At 38.7% G+C, this 25,899-nt stretch overlaps 1 protein-coding gene across 3 annotated transcripts in view; it reads right to left on the bottom strand.

Annotated features, from left to right (window-relative positions):
* Positions 1 to 25,899, bottom strand: part of KCNIP4 (potassium voltage-gated channel interacting protein 4) — a 1,020,323-nt gene that overhangs the window by 80,438 nt on the left and 913,986 nt on the right. Inside the window, exon 2 of one of the 3 annotated variants that reach the window (XM_081812552.1) lies at positions 9,389 to 9,494. The exons of the other annotated variants lie outside the window; for them this stretch is intronic. Coding sequence (XP_081668678.1) covers positions 9,389 to 9,494 — 106 coding nt within the window. The remainder of the gene's footprint in view (positions 1 to 9,388; positions 9,495 to 25,899) is intronic. 3 annotated transcript variants of the gene reach the window in all.

The following is a 25,899-nucleotide window of genomic DNA, read 5'->3' as shown; positions in this document are numbered from 1 at the left end:
TTATGTGTTCCCCTGTTCCTGGAGCTATTACTTTTAAAAATAATTAGTGCTCCATAAATGTCTGCCATGTTGAAATGAAATCCACTAAACCTGCCAAAAGGAGACTGCTGTCCTGGGACTCCTGTCTCTGTCTTTCTTACACTCAGACTCATTCCTGGTTTAATGAAGATTCTTGGCAAATATATGATGGACCAGGAAAAAGAATGCTCATCTTTCCCTTTGTCACTAAATACTTATGTGGCTTTGGACAAGCCACTTAATCTCTCCATTTTTCAGTTTGCTAAATGGAGAGTATAACCCTTGTGATCTGTCATTCTCTCATGAATTTAACGAGGATAAAGTGAGATAATCAGGATAAAGAATTTTAAAAACTACAAAAGACCATAAAAACGCCAGGGACAAGTATCCAAATCAGTAAAACACGTAGTTTACAGCAAGTAAATAGTAGCGCCGACTGGTATGCAATCTGGGTTAAGTGTTGAAGTTCTAACTTTCCCCACTTCCTGCTTCCAGAGGTAGTGAAGTGCCATAAAAGGAGGAAATTTTATGCTAGCTTTGAAACATCTATCATTTGTCATAGCCAGGAATAAGAAGTGCCATCTTATTGGCTCCTGCAATGCTAGATCTGGAAGGAGAATTTGAGACACAGTCTGGGCTTCTCATTTGTAGATGGTGAGACGGAGGTCCAGGGAGGGGAAACAACTCATTCAAGGGGCTACCACCATCTCTCTGGACAATATGGGCTGCACAAGGCTTGTCCTATGCTGAGCAGATAAGTGGAAAAAAAAAAAAACTCTAAAACCAATCAAAACACTGAACATAACTGGAGAGCTGGTGAAGTACAGATTCTGAAGCTTAACTTCTGGGTCAACCTTTTCCCCTGCCCCCACACATCTTACTGATAATGATTCTCAGTCCTCATTTTCCTATTCTGTAAAATGGGAATAATAAAGGGAGTCTATCCTATAGAGCCATAATGAGTTAAACTGTGCAAAGCACTTAGAACTGTACCACCCACATAATAAGTACTAGATGCTTGCTAAATAAATAAAAATAACATCTGAGTATTTGAATGTAACATTTTTAGGGCTCATACATATAATGAATTTAAAGGACCTTGTTTTCTGCTTGTAAAGTAAGTTTACAAACCTTCATGAGTTATGCTTCTGTTCCTACAAAGATTTTCCTGACTATATGCCCAGATCAGAGTTTTTACCTAAAGTCACTAAAGAGTTAGCATGAGGTTGAGTAATTCTCAGAAGGTTAAATATTTTTAAAAATTTCCTGGAGTTTACTGTTGTATTTTTAATTGACAGCATGTTAGCTGTTTAAATCACTTTTTGAAAACAAATCCTCCAACAGCCAAGTGCTGATGTTTCTTCTCCAAGAGAGACATCTAAAACTTTCCATGATCAATGTGCTGCCGGGCAAAACAGAACACACTGAAATGTTATGCTGTATTTGATACCAAAAATCTGAAGTGAAAGTTAGGAAATCATGTTTTGCAATTATACAAGGCAGTATACTGATGGAGTCGTCTAACCCCACAATTATTATATTGCATTCACTCTCCTGTGTTTGCTCAAATCAACAACAAAAGCTACTGGAATGAAGCTTTCATTTAGCGAATCAGTTTTTTGATTGAATGGGAGTGCTCAGATTTACTGGGAAGATATTATGAAACAAATTTAAATGAAACATGTATATAAATACAGACACATAAAATCAAGTGTTTAATATTTTATCTTTTGCATTTGTTCCTGATTATTATCTAGTAAGTAATCTTTTGGTCACCGTAATGTCCTTTGAATGAATAGGGAAAAATGATTACTTTATAATAACATAATTGGGGCATAGAGAGACACAATGAATTACTCAGTTATCTAATAAGGAGACATGGAGATATAGCCACAGACTTGACAACATTTATATTTTAAAGAAAAAGTTTTTGTGCTCACCTAGAGTAGAGTAGCTAGGGATTTCTTGATACTAAGCCATTCATGAAAAAGCTAGTTAAATTCCTTGATCCTAAAATTATCTACTCAATATCAACATACATTTATCAGCCAGTTGTCAGCCTATCATGAAACTGGGAACAAAACTTCCAATCAGTCACAAATCAGCGTGACTGATTCTGAGAATTGTTACTGGTCTTGTAGATCCCCAACCCCTGGCTTCCAAGATATAGAGAAGCTGGAAAACACCTCCAGCTGGCCTCCAGAGCCTCCCTCTACCCTTCTACATGCTGTTCTAGGGCTTGGAGACTGGCCTCTATGGATATTATTTCAACTCCTTGCCCTCCGCCCAATGGGAAGCACCAACAGATCAGAGAGAAGGAAGAGAGGGGTTATGGTATTTATTTTGGGGGGTCCCTCCTGGCTGGAGGTTGGGTTGTAGTGGCTGCTTTCCTCTTCCAAGGGCCAGTATCCCTGCTGTGAAACCCTCTCTGATAGTTATAGGTATAGCTGTAGCTTTCTTCCTCTCTGGTAATGATGGCTATAGAAGTGATAACTTCACTCCTATGGGTCTTAGGGGCTTCACCAGCCTTATTGGGTCTAGAATCCCCGCTCCTATCTTTGCAAACAATCCCTTCATTAAACTCCCTTCCATGGCCCCATTTAAGAGTGCCTTGTGTTTCCTGCCAGAACCCTGACTAATACCAAATCACAGAATTTCAGTGTTGGAAAATACTGGACTTAAGTCTAGTTTCTCATCCTAGATTTTTTTAATAGCTCTGCTATTTTGAAATATCCTTTCCTTTCTATAGATCTCAGTTTTTTCACATATAAAATAGGCTATATTCCTTGCAATAGGCTATTATTGTTGTTGTTGCTGTTGTAATAGACTAAATACTTAAAACATGTAAAATAAGATGAACTTTTGCTTAGATAGAAATTCCCCTTAGGGCGCCTGGGTTGCTCAGCTGGTTAAGCGTCTGCCTTCAGCTCAGGTCATGATCCCAGAGTCCTGGGATCAGGCCTGGCATCGGGCTCCCTGCATAGCAGAAGAATCTTCTTCTCCTTCTCCCTTTGCCCCTGCTCCTGTACTCTCTCTCTCTCTCTTGCTCACTCTTTCTCTCAAATAAATAAAAAAACCTTAAAAAAAAAAAGAAATCCCCCCTTCACTCTTCTCCTTGAATTTTTCCAGTAAGAGTTCTATTGATATGACAGTCCTATATCTTGCAGTCATTCACTGAATGCATCTCTAGCATTGGACTAAGCGGATTTTGGGGGTGGGTTCATTCCAACTTCTCAATTGTAGATTCTACACAAATTATTACAACCTATCAGAACCCAGTTGTCTCAATTGTGAAATGGGGATGTAAGGCCTACCTTCCTGGATGCAGAGTACCAGACCTAATGCTTTCCCATGTTTCCTTCCAATTTGAAGACTTGTGATTCCAAGTGTGAAACAGAGCTACAATTATACACCCTAAAAGGGCTTCCTCAGTCAATATCAGAGGTGATCAGTGCAGCTCAGCCTGATGAAGTGATGAAGACAGAAGGCTCTGGAGTCACAATCCCAGCTCTGTTAACTGGCAAAATTGTCTAACTTCTTTTTGCCTCAGTTTCCTCAGCCATTATACAGGGAAAATAATACACCGGCCTGAGAACCTGACTGGGACTCTCAACTGAGTTAATAACTTGTCATATATTCATACTCATGATGTTTCATGTACTAAGTACTTTGCATAAGTTATCTTGTTTAATCCCACAACCACCCATTTGTCTGGTGATCCCAATGGTCTTTCTTTTTGTATCATGAATAAGCTATGCTCCTTCCCTCCTTAGAGCCTTTGCTCTTGTTGTGTCCTCTTCCTTGGAACTTTCTCTCCAGACCCTCATACCATGGGCCTCCTCGTGCTTTTGGGTCTCAAAAGTCACCTCATCAATGATGCTTTGCCTGATCCAGACTAAGTACCTTTTCCACCTGCATTCAGTTTCCATTACTTTGCCACAGGTTGACTTATTTTATAATACACATCACCTTCCGAGATTGTCTTTGTTTTTATGTTTATCATCTTTCTTCCCATATAAACTCAATGAAGACAGTGAACTAATAGGTCTTAATCCTCCACTATAAAGCCAATGCCTAGAATCATGTGGACAACACATGGTTTTTCAAAAAAATAATGTGAACAAATGACCAAATAAGGAAACTTAGGGTCCAGGTAATTTAATTAAATAACTCCAGGCATTTTGTTAGTAGGAGGCACAAGAGGAATTCAAATGCATGCCAGGATGACATTAAAGCCCACCCTGCCTCCATCTGCCTCTTTTGGTAGTTCTTGGAAGGGATAATGAGGGTCTGAGCAAGAGCCCTCACACAAGACAGTAGTACATGTAAAAGATATTTCAGAGACAAAATTGACCAGACTTTAGTGGTCAGTAAGATGGTGGGTGGGGAGCATAAAGTGAAAGGAAGTTGTTTTTAATTTCAGCAAGTGGACAGCTTTCCATGAGTGATATGAGAAAGTCAGGGAGTGGGATCCAGTAAAGGTAACCAGGCTCCCATATCTGGTTGGTGCTCTTATCTGCATCTGGGGTCAGGTGCTCAAAGAGCAGGGGGCAATAGGCTACACAGGGCACAGGGGCCCAAACTTAAAAGCTAATCCTTAATTCACAGCGCAGGTGTCCCAGCCTCAGTCCCTATCCCATTTCTCACTCTTGTTGGGGTGTTTTATGTCAGGAGGAAGACATTTGAATCATGTCTCTTACTCCCATTCCACCAGAGGCCACTGCATGGGTTTGCCATGTTTGTTGTTCCCCAGTATCTTTCCAAGGCACTTAGAATTTGATATTTGCCTGAGAATCTCAAACTTCATAGTTAAGAAATATGCTTGAACACAAAACGTTTGGGGCTTGTTATTTTTCCTTTTGTTAAAGATGAGTAATATGTTTGATTTTCAAAAATTTAATACTGGCTATAATAATGTCTCATGTAGAAACTCTTTGTCATGTGCTACTTCTTTTAATGCTTTCATTTGAAGCACAAACAGCAGAAGAAATATTTCAAGTCTACATTTAACAAATGACTATAAAATGTGTATAATTTCCAAATATTGAGGATATTAAATCTATGTAACAAAAAACTCAAGAGGTAATATACATGATGTGTTTAAATATTTAAAAGGCCAACTCAAAAAAACAATTTTCTAAAATACATGAGAAAGCTTGCATTCACATAATGTAATGCTTTCATCCAATATTCCAAATCTGGGAAAAAAATAATCTAAAAGGCATACACAGATGTATACACAGAGATGTTTATCCCAGTGCTAATTATATTATGGGATGAAAAGGGAAAAAGGGAAAAAATCTAAATATTCAGAAGCCAGGGAATGTGGTCAAAAACAGGATACTGTCACTTTACAATGTAATAATATGCTTCCATTAAAAATTCCATTTACATTTTTAATAACAGGGTTAATATGTATGAAAGCATGCAATGTAAGAAAAGGATAAAAATTTGGTATCGATGTGATCATTAATGCACACACATTGACGGAAAAAGATGTTACTTATTATTTGCAGTTACTTCAAAGTAGAGGAATACACTAGGATTAGGAGTGTGTTGTGTGGTCTGTGTGTGTGTGCGTGATTTCTTATCTTTTTTTATGCTTTCTACATTTACTGTCATGAAGATAAGTGACTTTGGTGAATAAACCACTTGCCCTCCCAGCTCTGAAGGAGAAGGAGGGGGAGGAGGAGGAAGAGCACTGTCCTGTGAAGGAAGGAGCAAGTGCTACAGATTACTCTCAAGCATTGGACTAGGACCAATATGCTTGGAAGTTAGAAAGGAGGCTGATTGGGCAGAGCATGAGGAAGAATGCTCTTTAAAGCTGACAACCACCAAACGGGTGTCTCCCTGATGAAGCAGAGCATCTCCCTGGTAATGACAGAGGAGTCTGTCTGGGAACCCAATGTGAGGTGAGGCTACAAGTCTTCTTAGGCTCTCTTCAAACTCTGAGTGCTCTGACTAGAAACCTAAGCACTCCATAACTCAGCAGGAGTTTTGGCCATTCTGTAGGAAATAGTTCTTCTTTTGTTATTTGCATGGTATTGATAAATCTCACATTCCTGCCCTGAGGAATGAAGAGCCCTTTCTTATCTGTCTTCCTGGAAAAGAGAATGGAATTTAGAATGAGTATTGGCCCTTCTTAACTACCTTTTGGCCCCTAAGCTTTGAAAGTTCATGGGATGTGGTGAACATTCCCTCAGCCACTGTGCAGCTCACTCAAGCCTAGAACGAGCCCCGTCAAGCCAACCCTTCTTCTCTGTGGTCCAGCATGCAGACATTCGGTGGCCAAGCTTTTTCTCCTGGTGGCCTAGGGTCCTCTGCCCCTCCAGGCACCTGGCTCTAACTCTCATAGTATTTTTTAAGTCCTGTGCCTGACCCCTTAGGGCCAGATCATGGATAGGGACCCACGCACAAATAATGCCCTTCTGATACAGCAATGGAATTAATGTGTTTTCTGGGGTGTTCTTGTGGCAGGTGGCTAGTGGGGAAGGGAGCTATATTTGCAGAACTTTTGGGGTCATAGTCCAAGTCTAGCATCAGTTCAATATCAGCCGATTTTATGAAATCCTATTTTTCTAAAAATGTCAGTTTTTAGAATTATTCTGCTCATGTTTTGGTATCTTTTATTATTATTATTTTTTTCCTCTCAAGAAAGATCCTGGCTTTTCCCTCACACTTATAGTTGAAAATTTCATTGCATCCTCCCTGCCCATTTATTTGGGGTCTGACTTTACCAGGGATTGGTGCAGGAAGAGTGTTAATAGGACCCAGCAATTTTGTTCTTCCCAAGTGAATATAGGAATCCATTTTAAAGTTATATTTTACCTGTCTACTGTGTACAAATGACTACGTTTTCAGTGAATATCTGGTAAATTGGCAATTTTGACTCCAACTTGAAAGGAGGAAAGCAATGGCTCTAATAACAAACATTTGCTGACAAATAGTGGCAATAAAAACGTCTGCAGCTTCAATATTGTGGATGGTCAGGGTTGGGGCATTATTCTGGGATTATGGCCTCTTAGGTTGCTGATGACACATTATGTTTTTGTTTGTGAGATAGTGTGCATGGTGTGTCCAGTGAATGGAAAAAAATTGAAGCAATGGATCTCAACCATAATTTAAATTTTTTGTCCATCAGATTGTCATTAATAAAAGTAATTTTGTCCTGTCCCCTCTCCCCACAGAATGTTCTAGTAGGATAGGACCTTTTTAAAGCTGTTTTATTTACTGCTATATCTCCCCGAATGGGAATAGGAACTGACATATAATACATTTATGGCAAATGAATAAGTGAATTAATTAAATCTTATTATTATGATATATTATGTCTAACCAATGCCACTGAAATAAGTTATTGTTTTATCCTTGGACTTTTGACTGGATGTATTGGGTTGTTTGAGGTACTTTCTGTATTTTCTCCATTTGCATTGTGGAGACTAGTGAAATTTCAGGGCATTCACGTTTTTTACAACACTGAGCCCATCAGTGCCTATAAGATGGTGAGGCAGAATATAAAGAGAGTTGGTGAAGATATGGGTTAGAGCCCCACACATAGAATGTGCTAGCCAGATTCTTCATACTGTTTCGTCACTGCCAAAGAACACCACCTTCTCTGTCTGATTCTAACAATGGTTTGATGTTTGAAAAAAAATTGTGGGGGCACTTGGGTGGCTCAGTCATTAAGCGTCTGCCTTTGGCTCAGGTCATGATTCTGGGGTCCTGGGATCGAGCCCCACATCAGGCTCCCTGTTCATCGGGAAGCCTGCTTCTCCCTCTCCCACTCCCCCTGTTTGTGTTCCCTCTCTCGCTTTGTCTCTGTCAAGTAAATAAAATCTTTTAAAAAATTGTGTATGAAAGAATGTAAACAGGGGCGCCTGGGTGGCTCAGTCAGTTAAGCATCTGCCTTTGGCTCGGGTCATGATCCCGGAGTCCTGGGATTGAGTCCTGTGCAGGGCTCCCTGCTCAGCAGGGAGTCAGCTTCTCCCTCCCCCTCTCTGCTCAGTCTCTCTGTCTTTGTCTTTCAAATAAATAAATAAAATCTTAAAAAAAGAAAGAATGTAAACATAGGATATTTATAAATGTTCATTATAAATTGTATATAGCATCATTATAAAATAAATAAAGCATTGCCCTTTAGATACCCCCTACTTTCTACTCCTCAAGAATGTCACAAAATTGGAGAGAAAGAGAAGGTGGAGAGAGTGAAAGTCTTCTGTGTCAACTTGGCTAAGCTAGGCACCCAGTTATTTCAACCAACACTAATCTCAATGTTGCTGTCAGGGTATTTTGCAGATCTGGTTAACATCTACCAACAGTTGACTCTAAGTAAAGGAGATGACCCTAGATAATGTGGGTGGACCTCATCTCATGCTGAACAGCCAGGCAAAACCAGATTTCCTGGGAAAGAAGGAATTCCGTATCAAGACTGAAGTCTCCAGTCCTGCCTGAGTTTCCAGCCTGCCAGCCTGCCCTAAGGATTTCAGACACGCTAGCCCCCACAGTCATGGGAACCAATTCTTTAAAATAAATACCTTTATACACAGGTTTGTGTGTACATGTATATATGTACATGTGTGTACATGTATGTGTGTGTCTACACATGTATATGTATGTATGTGTGTGCATGCATGTATATATTGGTTCTCTTTTCCTAGAGAACCCAGAGAAAGAGTAAGCAAAGAAAAAAACACCCTCGGGGCGCCTGGGTGGCTCAATCATTAGGCGTCTGCCTTCGGCTCAGGTCATGATCCCAGGGTCCTGGGATCGAGCCCCACATCAGGCTCCCTACTCTGCAGGAAGCCTACTTCTCACTCTCCCACTCCCCCTGCTTGTGTTCCCTCTCTCGCTGTCTCTCTCTCTCTGTCAAATAAATAAAATCTTAAAAAGGAAAAAACACCCTCACATTTGTGTAAATGGTTTCCACTTTGTAGTAGTTTTTCTAACCTAGTGATATTTCTGAAGTTTGGCAGGTATCTGAATGGTGTGAGCCAAATGCATAGATGTGAGTCAGGAAATCTACAAGGTGATGCAGGTTGAAGTGTGTAGCAGCCCTGCCAACCAGTTAGGCCATGGTCATCGCAAGGCTACTCTCACCTCTCAGATCAAACAGAAATTTCCAAATGTTTTGGAGCCCAGGCTCTTGTCACTAACACTGGGCCATCAGTCTGCCAGACAGGAAGGGCCTCACAATCACACAAAAGTTCCGCTGGGTATTTGGGTACGCAAGAGTACATCAACAGACTTGGTTTTGCATAATATAATATATTGACTTTTTTTTCTTTAGAAGCAGAGAACTGGAGTGCATGCAGACCTAAAGGAATGAAACAAACATGTGGCGTGGGGGGAGAAAAAAAAAACAAAAACAAACTTGCTTTGAACAGCAGGAGACGACGTTTTGGCAGCTGAGCAGGGCAAGAGCTTCATGAGCCGCTCTTTAATGCTGCGCTTGGTGCTGTTCTGAGCGTAGAGGAAACCTAGAATATATGCGATGGGTTCTGTTAATGCTGTCTGCGGAGAGAAACGGGCATGCTGCACGTCTTATCACAGGAAGCTGGGCAGGCAGGGTATGGATGCAGCCATCTGCTCAGCAGGCAATCACAGGCAGAGGGTTGGGACCCCAGAAGGAAAAGAAAAGAAATCCTTTTCTCCCCGCTCTGTTTTTCTCATTGTTTAGGTTTTCTTTTCAAAACTTTTCTGTATGTTGCATTAGAAAGTGGAAATAGAATCTCGCAAGTCTGTCTTTCAAGCTGTAAGAGTAAAATTTGGTGGCTTTTTTTTAGCTTTAGGTTAGGAAGATCACTGAAAGAGTTAACTAGATTGAAATGTCTATATTCAAACCAGAGTTGGGGCCCATGTGACAATTTTCTGTTCTCATTACTCCCCATCTTTGGTTACAGAGGTCATAGATGCCCTGCATGAATCAGTCACACCGCAATCACCTGTTAGTACCTTTGCCTTCCCTGAAAGTGAGACAATAGATGTCCTTGATATGCAGCCTCATTAACGTAAGTGGACATGCCCAGAGATGCAACAATCCTTTGCATTTTTCACAAGTGGACATTAATGGACAGAATTATTCAAGCAGAATAATTCCAAAAGAAGCAAGGTGTGTTCACAAACTGTTAACCCCTGGAATGCATAGAGTTGTATATGTGACTTCAGATGGTTGGGGAGGAGTCCAGGAAAATCAGTAGCACTTGGGTGGGCAAGTTAGTAAATGCTTGAAACAACTGTTGGTGTCAAGAGCCACAACTGTCCAACTCATCATCAACTTGCCCACTCAGTGCCCAGAGCCCGAATTTGCATGGTGATATTATATATCTATATATATATATAGTTCCCCCTCCAAATTAGTTCAGAAGGTGTTTGAATATAAGGCAATAACAAGAGAATCAATTTCAATATAGGTTAGACCATCTTCCATCTTTATAATATGGACCTGGCAAATGTATCATGTGTTGCTTTTCTACTTTATAATTCCTACCTTGGAATTATAAGGAGTTCTGACCACAAGCCTGCTAATCTATTTCCCTTTGGGGCTGTTCCACTCCATCATCAGTGTGCACTGGGTAAAAACCTGATAGATCTTTTGTGTGGGGGATGACAGTGAAGTAGTAGGTACATAAATCAAATCATATTATTTCTCTGCTTAAACGCTTTCTAAAACCTTCACGCTATTCTTTGGAAAAAAATCACACTTCCTACCATAGACCCTAATCCCGGCATGAGCCGGCCGTGCCTCACTCTCTGAACAGCATTTCCACCACCCTCTTGCTCTGGAACATCAACCCGTGACCAGGCTATTCTTCTTACCTTTGTTGGAACTCACAAAAGTCCCTCCTCTGCCCTTGACACTTACATGGTGTGAAATGTCTTGTTTACTTGATATCCCAAGTTCTAATTGATGGTCTGGCACATGAAAGGAGATCAATAAATGTCTGACAAATGAGTGAATAAATTTACTTTCAATACCAAAACAAGACCTGATTTAATTTCCTTGATTAGTATCTAAGTAAGCTTTTAAACTTATAAAATAAATCTGATTTACATAAAACAGACTCCTTAGTTGGCTTCTTCCTTGTACATTTGTAGAGGGACACACCCATCTAAGTACTGTTTCCTTTGTAAACTTCCTCTGGGACATTAGGATTTTGTTTTATTATTGCTTCCCAAGGAAGACATTCTGCTTCTCTTTCTTTGTGACATTTCAACCCCCCTGCCATTGTATGCAGTCTGGTGGCCCTTCACCAATGATCAACTTCAATATGTCCATGCAGCCTTTAAAACTCAATTCAAACACACTTGCTTCTGGTAAACTTTCCCTGTTGTATCTCCAAGCTTCCTGAAGGAAAGGGCCTCCTCCATCCTCTGCTCTATCTTTCTGTTATTCCTGCTGCACACTCTATTGTTATGGGTATCACATCCTACAATAGGGTGAGACCCTTCTCTGATAAGGAATTAGAAAGAAAATGTTCTACCAGCCATCTGCAGTAAGAGAGAGACTTTAGTTTTACCTTGTACCCAGCTCCTTTACTTCAGGTTTGATTTCTTGATGTCCAGCCAAACTCCATAGTCACCCCTGAAATTGGTAGATGGCAAACACTCAAGAAATATTTGCTTGATTTCCTCCTTTCCCCTTAAATTCTGATAACTGCCAAGCTCACTCTATCTATAACAGCTGCTGGGCTCTCAGGTCTGGGTGTAGGGGAGGGAGCTTCCTGCTTCCCAAGCACTCAGAACTATTAATGGTCACTCCCTGACTCCACCCCAATTTGATAATTAATGATGTTCTTCCTTGGAGCATCTTTTGAACTGGACTATAAGGTAGACAGTTTGCTGTTTTTAATAAGGAGTCAGAAGCCCCAGATTTTAGTCCCTGTTTTACTATTTCAAGTTGAGTGACCTTGGACAGGTTATTAAACTTCTTTGCGTTTCTGTCTTTTCTTTGTAAAACAAAAGGACTTATACTAAAACATATTGGTTGTAAAAATACAGTTTAAAGGCCCCTTTTAGAAATACATTTAAATATAAATTGTATATGATTTCTAAGTTGTTTTTACTTCCTGGTAGATGAACAAATCAACATTTATTTGACTACAGACATTATTCAAATTCTCTAGGGTCTTTTCCTTCAAAATAAATAATATGATTTATCATAAATGTTAAAAATGATATAAACAAAGTCCCCTAAATGATGTGGAAAAGCAAGTATTTTATTTTATTTTATTTTATTTTATTTTAATTCCAGTATAGTTACCATTCAGTGTTATATTAGTTTCAGGGGTACAGTATAGTGATTCAAAACTTCCATACCTCATCCAGTGCTCATCACGACAAGTGCATTCCTTAATCTACCTTGTTTTTATAGTGCTTTCTCCTCAATGAGAAATTTAGCTTTCTTAAGTCAGGTTGTAGACTACACATAATTTCCTCTATGTCCACACCTCTCTTTCTCTGCTACCAGATAATTCTGCTCTTTTCCTCTTAAAGTGTAGTAGTTGAGTGTTCAAGCACTGTAGTAAAACAGCCTGGAACCAGTTCCCAGTATGTCACGACCTTGGGTAAGTTTATTGAATCTCTCTGAATCTCAGTTTCCTCGACAACAGAATGAATTAGTAATAGTATCTACCTCATAAATTTGTTAGACTCTAATGAGATAATATATAAAGCATTTATTTAGCACAGTGATTGTTCATAATTTCATAATGTACTTTCAATAGATGTTAGATATTAATTTCTTTCAGTTCTTTGGGCACGTGATATTCCCTCCTACCTCAGGTCCTTTCCAGATGCTATTACCTCTAACTGAACTTTTTTTTTCTTTTCTTTTTTACCTCCTTGTGGCTTGGTTAACTCCTGTCTGCCTTGAGAGTTCAGTTCAATATCACTTTCTGAGGAAAACCTTACATGACAGATGAAGCTAGATTATGAACAGCTCTATTATATGCTCCTAGAGTTTCCTATATTTCTCTTTCATGGCATTATCCTGAATATAGTTAAAACAATTGATGACACAATTATATATTTGACATATGTCTTCCCTACTGCAGTATAAGATTAAAGATGTCTACATTCAGCTTTTAGAGAGTAAATGTTGCTGAATATGTTATCCAACTATAAGCAACCATAATACTGGTCAAACCATATGAAGCAACTGTTTTCAAGTACTGAACAACAAGAAATGTAGAACTGTAGTACCTGAGAGAAAAGAAATCCAGGAGGTGAGTTCCACAAATGCCCTGGATCTCTCTGCCTAGTTGGCATGTTATTTCCATAGTTCAGAGAGGTGCAGATCATGCTTACAGACATCAGAATTCTGGACTCCCAGAGTGACTGGAATTTGCAGGACAGGGTGTTAGAAAGGAGAGAACTGGTATGTGTGTCAGAGGGGAGGATTTATGTGAGGATTAAATGTGGGTCATTGTGATGATTAATTTTATGTGTCAACTTGGTTGGGCTAAGAGATGCTGAGATAGCTGGTAAGATATCATTTATGAATATGTCTGTGAGGGTGTTTCTGGAAGAAATGAGCATTTGAATGGGTAGACTGAGTGAAGAAAATCACCTTCACCAATGCCAGTGGGCATCATCCAGTAAGTTGAGGGCTTGAATAGAACAAATGTCAGAGGAAGGGTGAATTTGTTCTCTGCCTGAATTGAGACATCCATCTTGTCCTGCCCCCAGACATTGGCACTCCTTATTCCCAGGCCTTTGGGTTTGGAATGGAACTATACCACCAACTTTCCTGGCAGATGGTGGGACTTCTCAGCCTCAATAGTAGTGTGAGCCAATCTTTCATTGTCTCTATATTTATCTACATATCCATCTATCTCCAATTGGTTCTGTTTCTCTGGAGAACACTGACTAATGTAGTCATTGATCAAGGGCTGAGTGACGCATGCTCAAGATCAGACTTGATAATACTTAGGAGGCAGAAGCTGCCGAAGGGCTGAGAATTGAATGGAAATACCAGAAGTCATGTCATGCTGGGAGATGTTGAAGTTCTGACCCAGAAGAAAAAAAAGAAAAAAAAAAAGGAAGGAAGGGAAGAAACCACACTGCTGCAGTAAGTATCACTGGCATTCACTGGAGAGCTCAGACAGGCTATGTTTTCGGAGTAAGGATCATTTCCTAGAGTAAGGGCCACACCCTATGACTACATATAAAACCAAAATTGACCTATCTTAACAAATAATAGAACGAAAGTTGGTAAGACCAAAAGGAAGTGCTAGTAGCTATGGAATGCCGTCTAGAACAATACTCAACACACTTGAAAAGAAGATAAAATCCAAACTACTTACGATGCATTGTAACAATGTCCATCGAGCTATCAAAAATGAGCAGACATGTAAAGGAACAGAAAAATGTGACCCGTAATCAAGTTCTTAAGAAAAATGATCAATAGAAACAGACCCTGGGAGGACACAGATATCAAAGTAAGTAGAAAATGACATTAAGGAAAAAGATGGTCATAGTAACTAAACAGTTGAAAACTTTTGGCAATGAAATTGAAACTATAAAAAGGAACCAAATAAAAACTCTAAAAATGAGAAGTAAAGTTTCAAAATATCAAAAAAATCAAAGGGATTAAAAAGTAAATAGATTTTTAGTAATTTAAGAAGAGTAGTCTAACATGAATACAATTTAAAAAAAAAAAACAGATGAATCAGGAGAGAAGAGTTTGCAAAAAAAAATGGCCCAAATATTCCAAATTTAGTTATAAAGATTAATGTACAGATCCAGGAAACTTACTGAACCACAATCAAGATATATACAAGATGAATCACGTATAGGCACACCATAGTCAAATTGCTGAAAAAGAATGGAAAAAAAAGCTTAAAAAACCCAAATCTGGAATAAAAGGACATATTCTAGATAGAGATAGAGTAATATGAGAATGGTTTCTCACAGAAACAATGGAGGCCAGAAAACAATGGACTAAGTGCTGGGGGAATATACAGACTTTCAACCCAGACTTCTATATTCAGTGAAAATAGGTTTTTTTTTTGTTGTTGTTGTTTGTTTGTTTTTTATTATGTTATGTTAATCACCAAAAATAGTTTTTTGAGAAGGAAAGTGAAATAAAGATATTTTCAGATAAACTAGAGCTGAGAAAAATCATAGCCACTAGAGCTGTATTACCAGAAATACTGAAGGTATTTCTTCAGGCTTAAAGGAAACGATGCGATATGAAGATCTACAGATAGAAGTAAAGAGCAAAATAAAGAGCCCTGGAAGTTGAAAATATGTGAATAAATATAAAATTTTATCTTATTTACTTTGTTTAAAACAACAACAAAAAAAGGTATTGTGGAATTCATTACATTTATAGATATAAAATTGGACAATAGCATAAGGGATGGAGGAAGGCAAATGGAACTTTACTGATACTACATTTTACACTAAGTGGTACAATATTAACTCTAAGTAGTCTGAATAAGGGCAGGAGACATGTTACAACCTCTAGATGCTAGGGAAACAGGTAAGTAATAGTAAGAGGAGGTGCAGTTGAAAAGCCAACTGAGGGATTAAAATGGAATACCAAAAATATTCAATTAATCCCAAAGAAGTCAGGTAGAGGAATAGAAAAGCAAAGAGAGCACAGTAAGACAGCAGACTATAGCCAACCCTATCATCAAATCAAAAACCAAATCTTTCTTATTTACTACTGTATCCCCATTACCTTGCATAATGCCTGTTATATAAAAAGTGTTCAATCAATATCTGCTGAAAGCATGAAATCAGACTATATGTGTTCTATGATGGTCTCAACATATACATATTAGCTGCATGTCTATAATAGCGGATGCATTTAAAATCTGCATGGTGTATTTCCTCACAGTGGGTGAAGCCATCTCCTCCCCACACTCTAAATGGATATCTGGGTACGAAGACTCTCTGCTAAGGATGAGTCTGACTGCATTCCCCAGCCAATAATACTAAAAGAAAATTAATGTTGAAGGTCAGTCAACCAACAGAGTGCCTTAGTATGCAGGACATTTTACCCTCATAGACATTCTTTGATAGATTAAAAACCTTACATCACATAAATATTTATTCATTTATTTAAAACAAGCATTCATCATAACACTTATAAACATTTAAATAATGTTTACTGTAGTACTGTGGATATACAGTGGTCATATAAGAGAAAGTCCCTGCTCTCCGAAGTCTAACCAGCTACATCAATTTTAACACCTATTGCATTTCATGTTTAATTTGCCAATTTCTTTCACTAAATATCAGATTCACTGAAGAAAGGATTCTGTGCATTCATTAATTTATTCAAAAATCATTTATGGAGTGGCTAGAATGTTCTAGACACCAGTCCAGGTGCTAGGAATAATGTAGTGAATAAAACAGACAACAATTCCTGGGTGCCTGGGTGGCTCAGTCATTAAGCGTCTGCCTTCGGCTCAGGTCATGATCCCAGGGTGCTGGGAGAAGCCTGCTTCTCCCTCTCCCACTCCGCCTGCTTGTGTTCCCTCTCTCGCTGTGTCTCTCTCTGTCAAATAAATAAAATCTTAAAAAAAAAAAAACAGACAATTCCTACTTTTGTTCATCAAACATTTCAGTCAGGGAAATATAAAAGCTGGGTGATGGACACTGGGGAGGATATGTGCTATGGTGAGCACTGTGAATTGTGTAAGACTGATGAATCACAGACCTGTACCCCTGAAACAAATAATACATTATATGTTAATAAAAAAATTAAAAATAAAGAAATAAATAGCAAAATATAAATTTGTCAGATAGAAAGCAGAGATGAGGCATAGAGACTTCTGTTGGTGAGTGGGTTGGGAGGTGGGGTGGGGATGAGTGGTTTTTTTCAATGTGGTTCCTGGGGAAAGATTCAGTGGAGTTACTTTTGAGCAAACATGTCAAATGAGTTGAAAATGTGTCTTACTCTGTTTTGATTATTAGCATTATTAGCAACTAGTGCAGTATATTATATATATTAGGCACTAATGTAGGTTTGTTGAGTGATTAATCTTCCTCATTTATTAATTTATTCAATACATACTTATGGACACCTATAATGGACAGATTAATACCTTAAATTATTGGTTGTATAAACCTCTGAGTCCAATGATATGTTCATAAATTTATGGCCTTAGAAATCAAAATTAATTCAACTCCATTATCCTTGCATGGAGAAGTTAAACCAAACTAGAGTTCTGGCCTTCAAAACTCCTGAAACAAAATAATACAAAAAGAATAAAAAGTGTGCAAATAAATAGGCCACTTCACATTGTGATACAATTGAATGAAAATGCCTTCATTTTTACCAGTGGGAAAGGTTTCATCTTACAATGCCTGACATTACTGAAAATCCATCAGCCCAGGGTGGTTGGCCCATATTTGTGACCCCCCGAGACTTCAGCAGTCATATACGTCAGTGGTCATTTGCACAGACTGCTTTTCCTTTTGCCCAAGAAATGGCACTACATGTAAATGTCAGGTTTCATCAGTGAGTGACGGGCCTGAACTATGAATTCAAAAACTAATGACGATAGTGATAGATGTGGCAATTTCGCGGCAATGAGAAGTGTGCTTATCATTCACAGCCCTGTTCAGCTTCTATCTTGTGCTTTTGAATTATGGACAAGGTTTTTCTTCCTAGATGTACATGCCGTCTTCCCTGGAATCAGTAGCTATGACCAAATCACCCGGAGTTTCAGTGGCACTGTGATCCCGTCTGTGTGTCCCTCCTTTGAATCAGTGACAAGCTGATTTATGAGCAGTTACTTGATGTTGAGGCTAGGAAGTGTATTCTCGACTATTGGCAAATGTGAACTTAGCTGCCAGCATGTTTACTTTTCAGATAAGCTTATGGCTCATAAATAGACACACACGGTTCATTTTGTATTTCACCCAAATTTATTCCTAAAAAAGAAGGCCCCAGATAATTTGGGGTTCACATTCTGGTGATAATTCTTACCGAAAATGGCTGCTAACTATGCCCACTGTTATTGGTCCTGCGGTCAGCCCCGGATGTAACTGTTCACCTTTAAGAAGGGCAGCAGCAGGGTTAATGACTGAAAATGAGGGGGAAATATCTACATTTAATTTTGAAACTTTATGACTTTTGGAGGCAGAGCACTGACCTTCCAACTGACTGGTTTTTTTTTTCCCCGGTTGTAAAAGAGTTACCTTTTATCTTTTGGTTAATCCAGAAGAAGGGAGCCAGAAGGTACCTGAATTTGCTGGAAATAATCTACAGAATCTAAATGCAAGTAGAGTAAATTTGACTCTACTTAGAGCTGTTACTTGAAGACACCTGCTTCTCATAAAATGAGTGCCAGTCTGTCTGTCAGCTGTTCAGGCTCTCTCCTGTATCTCTCTCTGCCTCTGTTTTCCCAAGCTCATTCTCTCCCTCTCTTCCTTAGCCTTTGTCACTTCCTTACTTCTCTGTCTCCTTCTTGCTCTCCATCTCTGTGCTTCTCTCACTCCAGGTTTCTCTCTCTTTGTCCTTCTACATTTCTATTTGTATCTCTACTTTATCTTTCTCTGCTCTCTGTCTCTTCCCACTTCTGACTCAGTCTCTCAATCAAGGCAGCATTCCACTGAATTTTCTTTACCTTTGTGTTGACTGCATGGCTCATGAAAAATGTAGAGAGAGCTTTAGTCAGCTGAGTACAGATAATTATTGTACATTATTGCTGGGCAAATATTAGTAAACAATTGGATGGTCAAAAGCTACAATGCTTTCCAAACCAGTACTAAGTGCTTGTGGTTGACCACATTACTGCCTCCTTCTCTTGGCAGAACGAGTCAGAGAATACTAGCAGAAAACAATGACATGGAAAAGGTGTCAGTTTTCTTTGGGCTCCTTTAAAATTCATCATTGAAACCCAATTTTCCTTCATTCCTCTGCACAAATTACCGAAACTGCTTATTTGGTGAGATATTCTGTGTGGGAGTTGGGAAATTATCTGGAGTTCTCTATAAGTAGGGGTTTGCCCCGGACAGTGCCAATTTACAAGGGTCCAAACATCCCATCTGTTAGCATCTCCTTTTCATGTCCAGAGTGTTCCACTTTAAGATGACAAATTATATCAGCAACCAGTGTGGTCTGTTCCTATAGAGTCATGTGCAGTCACTGACAAAATGGCTACTTCGTTACACAGTAAATAATGTAAATGTGCAATTTCATTTTAAAAATACCTATAAGTAGGGGCGCCTGGGTGGCTCAGTCAGTTAACCTTCTGTCTTTGGCTCAGGTCATGATCCCGGGGTCCTGGGATCGAGCCCTGCATTCGGCTCCCTGCTCAGCGGGAAGCCTGCTTCTCCTTTTCCCTCTCCCTTTGCCCCTCATCCCTGCTCATGCTCTCTCTCAAATAAGTAAATAAAATATTAAAAAAATAAAAGTAGCTATAATTAGTAGGAAAGATGAAACGGGAATTTAAAATGGAAGTATTGGTATACAATGCAATATTATTATATTAATGCAATATATTTTTCAGCTTTCAAACAGAACAAAATTGTGTCATATACGACAACATAGATGAAACTTGAGGACATTGGGGCCAAGTGAAATAAACCAGAGAAGAACAAATACGACATGATTCTACTTATATGAAGGGATCTAAAATAGTCAAATTCTGGGGCGCCTGGGCGGTTCAGTCAGTTAAGAGTCTGCCTTCGGCTCAAGTCATGATCCCAGGGTCCTGGGATGGAGCTCCACATCGGGTTCCCTGCTCAGCAGGGTGTCTGCTCCATCTCCCTCTGCTCCTCCTCCTGCTTGCGTGCTCTCTCTCTCTCTCAATCTCTCTCAAATACATAAATAAAATCTTTAAAAGAAATAAAATAAAATGGTCAAATTCATAGAAGCAGAAAGGAGAATGGTGCCTATAGGGGCTGGGGGAAGGCGGAAATGGGGAGATGCTGTTCGCTGGGTATGAAGTTTTGGCTGTGCTAGATGAATGACTTGTGGAGATGTGCTGTATGACAGTGTCTCTAGTTAGCAACACTGCATTGTGCATTTACAAATTTGTTAAGGGGTAGATCTCATGTTAAGTATTCTTACCAACATAAAAAAATGTAAGTAATCTGGGATGTACTAATTGTAACATTTGTAGCGGAAAGTCTTGCCACTTTGGAATGAGAAAGAACTAGTTTGAATCTAAGCTTTGCCATTTTTTTGTTTGGGAAACTTTAGATAAGTAACCTAACCTCACTGAGCCTCTTTGTCCTCACCAGTATCATGGGGAGAATAATGCCAGGATTAACAGTAAAATAGGAAAGTTCTCCACATTTCACTTGAATGTGATCTTGCCCTTAGGAAAGAACGACATAAATAACGCCTAAAATGCAGTGTTCTAACACAACAATAAGAAGAACTTTCTATGAGCCAAGAACTTTATAAGCATTATATTATTTAACCTTCCCACGAATTCCATGTGGCAGATAATAAATAATACGATAGCCAAATTATAGGCAAGGGAATTAGGGGTATGCAGCTTTGAAGTGGCAGGACCAGGATGTGAGCACACGTCCACCTGTCTCAATCTGGGTCTGACATTCTGACTTCTCTACTACATTAATGATGGCTCTAATAAATCCCTGGACTACTTCACTTATTGGGTCTGACTGTGTGTAACCTTCGTCTATAGTATATTTGTTTCACTCTGTACAGCATTCTTTATTTCCTTCCCCACCCCCTCAGTTAGGCTTCTTAAATCATCCTATCTTGAATATAGTACTGAAAACTTGGTGACCTATGTTCGTTTACTAGAAATGCTGCCTCTAATTCTATTTTCTGTAGGACATCTATCAAATTCCTGGCGGTATTAAAAAGTAATAATGCAGTTGAAGGGAAAACTGTACTAGGAGATCCAATTTCTTCATCTGAAAAATGGGGCTAATAATATGTGACACTTACTAATCACAAGGAAGGTAGGAGATGAATGAAGTAATTGTTTCTGCAAAATCTTTCAAATGCTAGAAGAAATACAATGAAACCCATTATAACTTCCAGTGTGAAACACTACTTTCCCATTCTTTCAGGTCACTGTATATAATCTTCTTTCAAAACTGCATTTAGCCTATAAAATTATTTGTTCATTAATCTAACCAATAGATATTTATTGAATATATTATAAGGCAGACCCTGTGTTAGGTACTTGGGATGATAATCAGATAAGACATGCAATGAAGCTCAAGTGTTTACAATTTTGTGAGTACCAATTAATTGGCCCTGGCTACTCATTAGAATCACAGAGTGGCTTAAAAAATTTGCTATGCCTGATCACTCCAGACCAAGTGAATCAGCTAACTCAAATGGAAAGCCCAATTTATTTATTTTGTTTATGATATTTTATTTATTTTATTTTTTTAGATTTTATTTATTTATTTGAGAGAGACAGAGAGAGACAGAGAACAAGCAGAGGGAACTGCAGGCAGAGGGAAAAGCAGCCTCCCCACTGAGCAAGGAGCCGATGTGGGACTCAATCCCAGGACCCTGGGATCATGACCTGAGCCAAAGGCAGATGCTTAACCAACTGGAGCCACCCAGACATTCCAAAATTTTTAAATTTATTTTAGAGAGAAAGAGAGACAGGGCATGCAAGTGAGGGGAGGAGCAGATGGAGAGAATCTCAAGCAGACTCCCAGCTGAGCACGGAGCTCATAGTGAGGCTTGATCTCATAACCCATGTTATCATGACCTGAGCTGAAACCAAGAGTTAAGTTGGTTGAGCCACCCAGGCGCCTCGGGAAGCCCAATTTAGAACCGTTGTTCTGTTCACCAATCCCATGCAGATAGGTTTTCCTAAGAACTGTAGTTTTACAGTTTTGATATGGACATTGTATTGGGTTGAATGGTGTCTCTCAAAAATTCATGTTCACGCTGAACCTCGGAATGGGACCTTTTTTGGAAATAGAGTCTTTGCAGATGTAATTAGTTAAGATGAGATCATGCTGGATTTAGGATGGACCCTAATTCAAATGACTTGTGTCCTTATAAGAGAAAGGACACACACACACGCACACACACGAAAGAAGGCCACATGAAGATGGAGGCAGAGATTGGATTGATGCAGTTACGAGCTAAGAAATGCTAGTGATTTCCATCAACCACCAGAAACTAAAAGACAGGCATGAAATAGAATCTCCCTTAGAAACTCCAGAATGAACCAACCATGTTGACACATGGTTGACACACTTAATTTCACACTTGTGGTCTCCTAAACTGTGAGAGAATACATTTTCGTTGTTTATAGTAATTTATTACAGAAGCCATAAGAAACTAACACAGACATCAATCAACAAATTTGCTAGGATGCCAGAAAAAAATCAAATTATATCATGGCCAACATACTCATCCTCTACTTAGAACACTTCCTTTATGTATGGAGTCCTTCAAAATCAAAGACATGGTGCTGTACTTATGATACCTTCTTAATAGTACTGGTGTTTTGTTTTGTTTTGTTTTTGCAAATTCCCACTAAGCATATTTATCCTAGGTAAATTAATTTACAACACACTACAGTTGAGTGGATTTTTCCCATCTGGAATTGACATGTTCTATATTCTGTAGTTAGGGTTAGGTAAATCTCTGTTGAGGATAAGCATTCACAAAGAACTAAACTAGAAGGAAGAATCTTCCCTTCCTTGTTTCAAGTGAATTAACTAATCAGATATTTATTAAATTTTAGATGACTTTCCATATCACTGAGACTAATAGCCAAATTCCCTATAATGGCCTGCAAAGTGTGCTCAGTGCTCCCACTGAAACTTATGTCTGTTTTATCTCCTCTTTTACTCTTCTTATTCTGAACTTGCTACTGACTGGTCTCTGCTCCCAAAATGACTTATCTCAAATATCTTCAAGATCATTCCCTCACCTCCTTCAGGTCTTCACTCCAACATGCCATTTTGATGACACCTTCTGGCCATCCTAGTTAAACCTGAACTGTCACCTAACCACTCCCTATTCCTCTTTCCTGCTTCACCTCACCCCATATGTTTGTTGGTTTATCACATGGGTTGACTTGTGTCCTCCCTGAAGTCATAAGTCAATGACGTAACCCACAGGAGCTCAGAATGTGACTGTATTGGAGATAGAGCCTTGAAATAGACCATCAACTTAAAATGAGACCATTAGGGTGGGCCCTAATCCAATCTGACGGTTGTTCTTAGAAGAAGAGGAAGAGACACTAGGGCTGCATTGAGGACAGAGCAAAGGCCATGTGAGGACACAGGGAGAAGGCAGTCATCTGCAAGCCAAGGAGACAGGCCTTGGGAGAGATCAAACTGTTGACACCTTAACCTTAAACTTCTAGCCTCCAGAACAATGAGAAAATATATTTCTGTTGTGTAAGCTACCTGTCTTTTGTTATAGCAACACTAGAAAACTAATAACAGTTAACCATAAAATCTTTTGTCCAACCTAGAACACCACTGAAAATAAAAAGGGAGCACTATAATCATGATACCAAGACGACTGGCATAAACCAGGACTTCCCAGGTGTAGCAGAACTTTTTGTAGCCCTATCATTAGTGCCGGTCACTATTAATGTACAGTGTACTTTAGTTGTATGTTTATTGCTTGCCTGTCTCCATGGGGTAGTAAATTCCCTGAGGGCACGGGTTTTCTGTATTTTACTACTTTATTCCCAGTACCTAAGTATATGGCATATCATTGCTTCTCAATTAAAAATATGTAGAATAAATAAATGTAAACTGTAGTGAGTGGTTGATGTTCACTGATCTTTATATAAAAGACTTTATATAAAAATCTTCATGTGACTACCAATTATTTTGCACTTGCTAGACAGACTGCTAGGCATCTTATGTATGTTACCACTCATTCTTACAATGATTTTGCAAGCTAGGTATGATCCCTAATTTATACTTTAAATTTTAAACCTAACTACATCAGAGATTTTAGGTCACTTCTATATCCCTCAGCAAGTAGGTAGGGATTCAAATTCAGGTCTACATCTCTTAATGCAGAAAAGATATTTGCACATTCTCAGCAGTTAGAAAAGAACATAAATGCAGATTTCCAACTCAACAAGTCCATTGAAATGATCAATATGTATTAGCCACAATATGGTACCTGTTGAGGTAGAAGTGATATCCACAAATTATATCAATGTGGGTTCAGAAGAAGTCATGTTTAATTAAACAGTATAAGTGGAAAATTCCCTAATAATTTAATCCTAACTTCTCTATCAGCACTATAGAAAAATCAAGAAAAACAAATCAATATCCTTAAGATGGATATGAGTAGCTCTTCCTGCTAATTTAATTTTTAGTAACTAATGCTTTAGGCTGATACACAATATAAAATATTGTCCTTGAAAACAGGCAGCTCTGTCTGCTGCTCAGGATTGTTATTTATTAGAAACTGAGCCAGGAAAATCTGGTGTTAAATTTATCATAGCAGCTGAAGGGCCATGTCCTGCTGAAGAAAATTAATTGCATGCCACTTTAGTAGATGTTGTCTGATAACTTTTTATAAGTAACTATCTTGACCACATCAAAATGTTGCCTAAGAGAATTCTTTGAATTACATCAAGTGAAGTCATATTTTGCGTGCAAATTTGAAATAATATCATATAAGTAGTAAAGTCTCACACTATGTGCAAATTTGAAAGTAATTCAACACTCAAATTTTTGTTACATTTGTTAAAAATTTCATAACTTCAAAGCTGGCAGACTGAATGAGTGGTGAGTTGTCTGGGATATTGCTTCAAGGCAATATCCCTTAAAGCTTGTAACAGAAACTCTGGCCATTCTTTTTAGCCTTATGGAAACATCTAATTAAGACCTGAAATTGCTTGAGGTCTTTAAGAACATGTTATTCAAATGAAACATAATCCTTCTGTAATTCACACTAACCAAATGTGAATCCCAAATACAGAGGGACTAAAATTTTAATCTGAAAATCCTAGTATCACTTAATTCAATTCTACAGGTGTCTGTTCATGCTTAATTTTATTAAATGCTCCTTGATGCTTTCTCTTCCCAGGGATCATAGGATTATATTGAAAAGAAGGTGAACTTTTGAGAGAGAAAGGTAAAATAATTTAGAAAAAATCACTTCACTCCAGAGACTGATCTTGTTCCTCCCTCTATCATTCAGAATTCCTTATACTTTATTGAATGTATCAGATTCTCTGGCTCTTCCAGATCTCCGTGGGATGGAATATAGGATTGCTTAGTAACCCAAAACCATCATACTTTAGAAATCTGCTATGGCCCAAACATTGTAAAGTCATATTATAAATACTGTCTTATATAAGCTTCATACAAATCATTTATCAAGGAAGAAACTGAACTCAATGATGTTTTAGTTTGCTCAAGATCAGAAGTCTAAAAGTTGGGATGCCTGGGTGGCTCAGTCATTAAGCGTCTGCCTTCAGCTCAGGTCATGATCCCGGGGTCCTGGGATCGAGCCCTGCATCAGGCTCCCTGCTCAGCGGGGAGCCTGCTTCTCCCTCTGCCTTCTGCTCTCCCTGCTTGTGCTCTTTCTCTGTCAAATAAATAAATAAATAAAATCTTAAAAAAAAAAAGTCTAAAAGTTAATGGAATATGTCTATGAGCCTGGTCTGTATGAATCCCAAGGCCATATATTTACTATTTTTGTTCCATTCATCTTTGTCTCCCCCTCATCATGCACAATGCCTAGCATTGGCTCTTCAATATATATTTGTTAAATGAATGAATCAATGTTGGTTGAATTCCAAAGAAGAAAGGGAGGCTCCTTTTTCATGAATAAATCATGACTTAAGGTTTCTAAAAACAATTAGCATTTTCATAGGGACAGTCTGAAATACCAGATCCTGGCAAACCTGTCACTTGGAGACAGGGGCATTCAGAAAGCTGAGCCTTGAAAATTTGCCGAGAATGCCCTTACTTGGTGGCCTT

The sequence above is a fragment of the Leptonychotes weddellii genome, chromosome 2 (genome assembly GCF_054177405.1).
Source record: "Leptonychotes weddellii isolate Sample4059 chromosome 2, ASM5417740v2, whole genome shotgun sequence".
NCBI lineage: Eukaryota > Metazoa > Chordata > Mammalia > Carnivora > Phocidae > Leptonychotes > Leptonychotes weddellii.
Note: the sequence above shows the minus strand (reverse complement) of the source record. Positions and strands in the feature narration are given on the sequence as shown.